Raw genomic sequence first — 8,811 nt, 5'->3', positions numbered from 1 at the left:
AATGTCCAGCTAACTATAACGCCCCTGAAACCTATTGTTTTTTTAGTGAATATATATATATATATATTTTTTTTTATTTTTTATTTTTTTTGTTGCCTGTAAAATCGTTGTACCATCCCAACGTTTACTTCTCATAATATGTTCTGTAGAATTGGTTCGTAACTTGTAGTTCTAGGAACCCTGGGGGTCTGCCAGGCATAGCCAGGGGTACACGACAGAACAAAATTATATTAACATTAATAATTTAGAATTAATAAAGTGTTTACAAATAAAGAAGCAAAATAGAAAAGGTGAAATCTTTCCATATTTGATTGTGATTTAAAATATTTCAATATTTGCGCATTGTTTTGATATGACTTGTTTTTTGTTGTTTTTCGAGTCAAATCCTAGAAATTCCTTAGGCTGGGGGTCCCTAGCTTCCATTAATGACTCAATGGGGGTTCCCGGATTCCAGTAATGATTTGGGGAGGGTCCACAGAAGTCAAAGGGTTAAGAACCTCTGTTCTATAGTATTTTCATCCATATCACGCCTTATACCCTTGGTCAGGTGTGACGTGATGGCTAGAGGGGGCGCTCTTATCATGTCATGTGTAGCTTTGCTTGAGCATGGAGCTGGGCAAGGGGTTGGGGAAGAGTCATGCACACATATATCAGACATGTATGGTTCTTGGACAACCTGCAAAAATGTATTAGTGACTATTATCTCAGGTTCTCTTAAATGTCACTATGTTGTGCAACGCTTAGATAAAAATTGATCAAAATAGATGGGTAAAGTCATCAAATTAAGAATAATTGGAGTACTGTGCATGCGGCTGGAATGTTTAACGTTGTAACTATTGCTCAGAACAGCCACTGCACTCTGCTTCCTTCTCACTGCTTCGGTGTCAGGATTCTAAGCGCTATCTGGGATCTAGAAGCATCGAGCACCGCTCTGGAGTAAATACCACCACTCGAATGAACAGGCTTCAAGGAGCTGGAATGGGAGACCCGCAGATTGTCAGATGGACAAGGGTGACCCCCAGGGTCAAACCACACTGCAAATAAGTGCATCTCTTTTGTCAGACACACGACGGGCCCCTTGAAACATGTAATAAGTATGTGTCATGTTTGCAATCTTCTATTATGTTTCAATGTTGTTTTGTGTGGCTGTGGTAGAGTCACTAGCATAAAAAACTGTATTCAAATCCAGGAACTCACTGCTAGAACAAAGCAACAGTTGTTAAAAGTTGTAACCCACTGTTGCGACATCACAAAGGAGTTGGTGTCAGGAAGCCGGGTATTTTCTAAACATTTTTGGACACGAAAGACAGGCCACATTTTGTATACCTCGCCCCTTCCTCCTCTGCTCCGGTGAAGTAGTTGAAAACAGGGGCAGATGATTTGGGGGGCCATACATATCATACCACTATAAATCCGTAAAAAGTGAATTACGGGGCTGTTTTTCAACTTGGGGTTCTGAGTGACATCACAGACATCACTTTACTTATCTAATTGATGCCACTTAGAAACCATCGATGAAAATCTTCCCCATAAGTGACTGTTACCCATCAATAATTCTATATGTTATAGTATACCATGTTCAGTTTTTCAAATTTTAGGTTTCCAAGTAGCATTTGAGTTTGTAGATTGCAAACAAAACAAGCATTGGCATAGCCAATAGGTCTCGCCTTTGGGACCTTATAAGTGTTTAGCCATGCAACAGTTGCATAACTAAATACTTATAAGGTCCCAAAAGCGAGACCTATTGGCTATGACAAGCGGCCGCAAAAGTGATCGCAATCAAACATCAAAGCGAAAGTGAAAGTACTCGCGTCAAGCACGGCGCGCGCGGCCGCGCACATGCACTGTAGGTCTAGGCTGGCTTGGTAGCACTTTTTGGAGCCCTCTCAAAAAGTTTCCCCAGACCAGCGCATGCGCTGGGTCAGGCGAGACCTAATAAAAAACAGAACAACCCTGTCTCCCCCATCTTGCACAGTTCACATGGGCATCAACAACATCAGGAGTGATAGATGTAAAGTTTGAATTAATCTATAATCCTCATTAGCTGTATTTTTGTACACCCATTCCAGCAAGTTGAACACCTATCTTTCTCCATATAATTCATGCAGAAGGAGATCAAACTCCAGTAGTGCAAACAATTATAGCTACAACAGGCACACCTACTATACATAAAATTATATTTGTTTCATAGAATTAATTTAGAAGAACTTCAAAATCAGATAGAGCTAATAATTTCAGCCGACACATGTTTCGCAACCCCTAGTTGCTTTTCAAAGGCAGGCTTTGACAATATGTTTCACAATCCTAGGAGTTACATCAGTGTAACTCCACTACATGAGTGCAAGGAACATCACACCATATAGTTTGGGTAAAACCATGTGGCATAGTTAGGAATTATTGCATTAGTCCTCTTCACACCATTTTAACCACACGAATTTACTCCTGGGTTTTCTTTAGGGTATTATAAACGTCTGTATCTACATTTTGCCTTGACTATATATAGAAATAGTTTCAAACATTTAATGGAGACACACTCTTTGTATTCATTTTTGATCTAAAAAGTAAGTCATGGAGGTATTTGATTTTTGAAGAGAACCATGCGCTGGACAGTATTATCTCCCATTGTTATATTTCATATAGGTACCCCGATATAGGTGTAGGTAATATCATAACCCTTCACCTACATTCTCTCTTAAACTACATACATAACGGATTTGAAGGACTGACCTTTTACCCAGTTACAATACTACACACAGTACGTAGGGTTTTTTGCCTGGACACTGGCCTCATGAATTATGCATGAGGATTCTTAGTTTCCTGGAATCACAGTAGGACCATCATCTCCTGCGTAGTAACTGTGTATAAAGTTCATTCCCGATGTCATCCTAAGTCCGACACTGGCACAGCAAGGTAGGACCCCTGGGGATACCTTAGGGTATATAAACACCACATCTTGCTGAGATAGAGAGAGGAGATCGCGACTTCCATGCCGACACACTGGCCCGAGACGCTGAGATTCCTGCATGCAGATACTCATGCTCGCAGTGGGTCTGACATCCCTCGCGGGGTGTTCAGCTCGAGACCAGAACGGGGTCCCGCAGGCTAACATCAGGTAATGGTGTTGGCTTTATTCTAGCGGGATTCTTGGCTCTACACCTACTCACATGCTAGTTTACACTTCCTTTCTGTGGGATTAAGTGTATCCTTCCACTGCTGACATCATGGAACTCCTTGTTTTGTTTTTCATTGGTTGTTCAGCACTCCATGGGAGTGCATGTCTTGCTCCTCAGTGGATGCTTGCGCTCTTTCCCTGCCCCCTCCTGAGTCATCCATCTCTCCCCTTCCACCGTTCCCCGCGAAGCTCCTCCATGGTGTGCCAGGCGCCGGGTGGCAGCCTTTGTGACACTCTAGTTGTTGTCTATACACTATGTGTCCCCAACAATCTGGGGTACGCCGTCAGTCCTTTAGTCCCGACAGCATGGCCATGACATCCATCCAGAGCCCTCTACCAGCCCCATTAACTGTGGAAGAGGGAAGCCATAGTATCATTTCATCGCGAACCTTGTGCTGAGACCGCTGGGTGCATTTCATGCCATAGTTGTGGCAATAAGTAAGTTGCAGGTACACATTTACAAGGGCATATTCACAATATGTAAAGTATTACTGCAGCAGTACATCTCATATACTACAAAATGCCAACTACCCCTCCTATTACCTCCAGTAGGTCCCACACAGCAGGGCTGATGAGACCTGGTACGAGGCCACGCTCCCTTTCTCCACCACTTGTAGGGGGATGAAGTCCCCTTGGCTATTGAGGGTCCTTGGGGGCCAACTGCCACACCTGTTACCCCCAGCAAGTCCCACACAGTGGGTTTGCTGAGAGGTTTTTAGTGGCCACACCCCCTTTCTCCACCGAAAAAACGTACCGACTGGCGCACTTCCCCTTGGCTATTGAGGGTCCTTGAGGGCCAACTGGCCCTCCTGTTACCTCCAGTAAGACCCGCACAGCTGGATTGCTGAGAGGTCGTCAGAGGCCACGCAACTCTTCTCCACCACTCTGCAAACGTGCCTCCTGTCGCACTGCTGCGTGGGGGAAGAAGTCCACTTTAGTCCTGAGGCCGTCAGAAGGCAAGGGGACCTCATCCCCTCTCCAGCAGAGCGCCAAGAGGCGCGTTTGGAGAGTGGTGGAGAAAGGTGACGTGGCCTCTGACCACCTCTCAGCAATCCCAATGTGTGGGGCTTACTGGAGGTAAGATGAGTCCTTCATGCCCCCTAAGGGCCCTCAGCAGCCAAGGGGACTTCCTCCCCCACCCAGCAGTGCACCAGGAGGCACGTTTGCAGAGTGATGGAGAAAGGGGGCTGGGCCTCCGACGAGTTGCTGGTATTTATTTTTTCCTTTTATTTCTCTATCTTTTAGGGAGGGCTTCCCTGGACAGTCTTGGTCCCGTGGACCCCATCCCCTGGGATCTGGCCCTATTCTTGATTATTTTTTCAAAGGGAGGAGGCAGGGCGGCCCCTCTCCTGGGCCAATTTCGGCCCTGGGGCACCATCCCCTGCAGCCCGGCCATTCATTTTGTAATTTAAATTATTTGTTTTAATAAAGGAAGCAGGGGAGGCTGTAGGCCCCCGCAGTCCCTGCTGGCTCCCTGCCTCCTGCGGGAGCCAGCTTTGCTTTGGGACCCAGGGAGCTTCTCCCTGGATCCCAAAGCAATGTGTCTGTTTCCCTGCATGCCTCGAAGCGCGCAGGGAAACAGGCAGTGATCTGCTTTCAGCAAGCGAGAGCATTTTTGCTCTTGCTTGCTGAAAGCAGAGAGTTTGATATGGCTTGGAGGGAACACAGCAAACTGCAATGTGCCAGGGTGGGCACCCTAGGACATTGCGGGAGCCTGCCCTGGGGGGGGGTGACTGTCCCCAGCGCCATCTAGGGCTCCATGAGCGGGGCTGCACGGCCCCCCTCCAATGTTAACTGATCCCTGGGGAGGTGATAGTCCCCGGGGCTGAGAGTCTGTTAACTTTAGCATAGCATCAATAAGGGGCAGGCGCGCAACACCCATTGGGCTCACAGGGCTTCAGCCCCCCTCCCAGCCCCCACCGTCGTGTGTGTCAGCCCAGGCTGAGCCAGCTTCGCGAGCTGGCAACCGTCTAATTGCAGCCGCCACCCGAGTACTTCACAGATCTTTAAAAGACCATCTACTTGGGAATGAGGCTTTTGTTGTGTTGTCACCCCTTCTTAGAGGCACTCTGCCTATGGCTGGAAGAATTAGCCCCCCTCCCCCCCACGAAATCTTTTTCAGCCCCCCTCGAAATTTTGCTCTAGTTGCCCGCCTGATAAGGAGCTATGGGCCATATGTAGGAACACGTTTTCCCATAGACACAGAATGGGTATAACCCTTTGATACATCAGGCCCATGGTGTTTGCACAAAGTAGAAATGAGAGGCCGTCTTTCCGCGTGCCTGATGTTTCCGCAGGGTTGGGCCCCAAGCAGTGGCGCGTGCCTGAGGTTTCCGCGGGGTTGGGCCACAAGCAGTGAGAGGCAGTGGGTGTGGTGGTGTGTTGGTCTTTGATCACAGACTCGTCTGCTGCCCACACTCGGGCACAGCTAGGCGCGCAGCCCACACAGTTCACCTCCTGGAGCCCAGAGTGGGGGGCCGTGTACAGCAGGATGGCGGGTGGGGGCACGAGCAGCTCTGAGTGGGTCGAGGCGTTTTCTGAGCAGGTCTCCCAGCTGCGGAAAGACGAGCGTTGGACCCTGACGGTGGTGGGCGACTTGGAAGAATTCGAACCAGGATGGAAAACGTACAAGCAAACATCTGCTTTTGCGAGGTGAGTTGTTCTAAAGTTGAAGTCTTTGGGGCAGATTTATAAGCCCCTTGTGCCACTTTTGCGTCACTTTTCCCATGCTAAAAGTGACGCAAAAGTGGCGCAAGGAGCTTATAAATCTTCCCCTTTGTATCCTGGCCACCTTGGCGCTGCGCCAGGGTTTTCCTCTTGATCGCAGTGTGTGATCCTCTACAACATGATTTCATCTCCCAGTGCCTTCTCTCTCGAATGAGCTAAAACTGTGGACGTTGCGGGTCGGGGAGTGGGGGAGGAGGGAGGAGGTGGACATGGGCAGAAAGAGTGCAGGAAGGTGATGAAAGTTAAGGTCAGGTGTGTAAACTGGAGCGGTGGACGTGAGAACATGTTCGACATTGGAAAGAGAACATGACGGGGTTGAATATAAGGGGAATTGTGTACGTTGAGACGGGGAAATAGCTAAATATTTATTATGAGTAAGGAGGATGTGGCGTTAGGGCAGAGCTGCCGCATTTGGAACTAGGGAACAAGGTAGAAGTCTCGGCGTCGCCTCTACACCCATGTGATTCTGGACAAATCACTTACCCCTCACCCTCCCCTTCTAAAAATTAAATGTAACCTTGAGTATTGGAAGTCCAATACCTTTTGGTCGAGTTTGCTCTATATAAAATGGCAGAAAAAGTCATATAAGTTTAGACTAAATTGTGTGCAGACACCGCCCACAGCCCTAACTGCCCTTTAACCACAGACCTTTCTTGCCGTTTATCCGACATGTGTTTCATCATGGCGTTTCCTGCTGCAGTCCCTCACCAAAATAACAACACCGAGTTGTTATTTTAGTGACAGCCTCTGCAGGCAGCTGTGAGGGACGGATTCCACACCAGGGGGTGGTGCAAAGCTCCTGACTGAAGTGTGGCGCAGTGTTGTTATTTTAGTGACACCCTCTGCAGGCAGCTGCGAGGGACGGATTCCACACCAGGGGGTGGTGGTGCAAAGCTTCTCATTGGAGTGTGGCGCAGTGTTATTATTTTAGTGACACCCTCTGCAGTCAGTTACCAGTGACGGATTCCACACCAGGGGGTGGTGCAAAGCTTCTCATTGGAGTGTGGCGCAGTGTTATTATTTTAGTGACACCCTCTGCAGGCAGCTGCGAGGGACGGATTCCACACCAGGGGGTGGTGGTGCAAAGCTTCTCATTGGAGTGTGGCGCAGTGTTATTATTTTAGTGACACCCTCTGCAGTCAGTTACCAGTGACGGATTCCACACCAGGGGGTGGTGCAAAGCTTCTCATTGGAGTGTGGCGCAGTGTTATTATTTTAGTGACACCCTCTGCAGGCAGCTGCGAGGGACGGATTCCACACCAGGGGGTGGTGCAAAGCTCCTGACTGAAGTGTGGCGCAGTGTTGTTATTTTAGTGACACCCTCTGCAGGCAGCTGCGAGGGACGGATTCCACACCAGGGGGTGGTGGTGCAAAGCTTCTCATTGGAGTGTGGCGCAGTGTTATTATTTTAGTGACACCCTCTGCAGTCAGTTACCAGTGACGGATTCCACACCAGGGGGTGGTGCAAAGCTTCTCATTGAAGTGTGGCACAGTGTTATTATTTTAGTGAAACCCTCTGCAGTCAGTTACCAGGGATGGATTCCACACCAGGGGGTGGTGCAAAGCTCCTCACTGAAGTGTGGCGCAGGCTGTCCCCTGTGTTTGTAACAGAAAACGTAAGACGAGGTCGTATCTTGTTTTTCACACAGACAAAAGTAAGCGCATAGAAACACAACACCAGGAACCAAATCCAAGCTTCCTCTTTTCTGCTTCTGTTGTCTCTTCCTGCTTATTTTCGGCTCAGTTGTGTGGGCGGGGCCTGCCAAAGGGCCGTCACTTCCTTCCTCTTCTGGATGATGACGCCTGCCTTGGCTGGTTTGCCACCTTCTTCATCCTTCTCTTCGCCCTCCTGTTGGACTGGACTTAGACAAGCCGCTCAAAACATGGCTAGTTCGATTCACCCACACATTAGTTAGCGCTTTGTATGTGTGCTGTACGCTGCAGCACACGCAAAGATGGACATGTTCAAATTATTGTGAAATAAATCTTATCTCCAAATTTACGCCTGCCCCGAGAAGTAGTGCATTTTTTATGCAAATGTCGTTCTGCCAAAGTTAGTAGATAGAGATTAGCGTCAAAGTCCATGGGTAGGTGCATGGGAGCATCCATGGACCACCCACGGTATGCCCCCGTGACGCGTAGTAGCGCTTAGTGCTACTTAGGCGTAGATTCCGATCCTGTAAAAGCCGGGTACGAATGGTCGTACGGAGCGTATTTCCCGTACGACTCGTACCCGGCACAAACAGCTTACAAACCCGCAAGTACGATCCGTACAGAAATTCATTTTCCGTACGAGTCGTACAAAACACCGACCGGCAAAAAAATACCCACAATTCCGATCCGGGACAACGCGTACGTGACGTCCGGACGGAGTCAGGCAGCGTTTTACGGACCAGCAAGTAAGATCCGTGCCCACGTCACTCCGTACGGCGTATTTTTTACGGCAGCCAAAAACTCCCGGAAAATTGAGGACAACGCGAACAAGGAGTCCCGGTACGTGACGGACAGACATGGACCCCAATCTACGCGTCATCCCGGCCCTCCTAGCCTACCACCTCGTGAAACAGAAACCGACGCAGACACCGCAGAAGGTCAGAACAACACCCAGGGGCATGGGGGGGGCTGGGGCAGGAAACATAACCCCCCCCCACATCACAAATATACATATGTCCTGCACAGAAATTACCTCCTGGCTCTGGTCACTCCGGGGGGCGTGTCCACCAATCACTACAACAGAAGTGGACGTTGACTCGTACCGTCAACACTACAATGGTGGTACGGACCGTACCCACGCCCCCCAGTCCGTGGGTACGGGCCGTACCACGCGTACCCCTACGTCACCGCCACAATGGTGGTACGGCCCGTACCCATGCCCCCAGAGCGTGGGTACGGGCCGTACCAGATGTACCCCT

The 8,811-nt window shown here is 49.0% G+C and overlaps 1 protein-coding gene across 2 annotated transcripts in view; it reads left to right on the top strand.

The window, feature by feature from the left end:
* Window positions 1-5,568: 5,568 nt before the first annotated feature.
* The window catches only part of LOC146788677 (uncharacterized), a 129,378-nt gene continuing 126,135 nt past the window's right edge, over window positions 5,569-8,811 (top strand). Inside the window, exon 1 of one of the 2 annotated variants that reach the window (XR_014970895.1) lies at window positions 5,569-5,824. Coding sequence is in view for 1 of the 2 variants with exons in the window: in XM_085635907.1 (XP_085492033.1) it covers window positions 5,789-5,824 (36 nt within the window). In the remaining variant the exon portion in view is untranslated. The remainder of the gene's footprint in view (window positions 5,825-8,811) is intronic. The other variant, XM_085635907.1, reaches the window with a different exon arrangement.

The sequence above is a fragment of the Triturus cristatus genome, chromosome 11 (genome assembly GCF_964204655.1).
Source record: "Triturus cristatus chromosome 11, aTriCri1.1, whole genome shotgun sequence".
Taxonomy (NCBI): domain Eukaryota; kingdom Metazoa; phylum Chordata; class Amphibia; order Caudata; family Salamandridae; genus Triturus; species Triturus cristatus.
The sequence above is the reverse complement of the archived record's forward strand: the minus strand, read 5'-3'. Positions and strand labels throughout refer to the sequence as shown.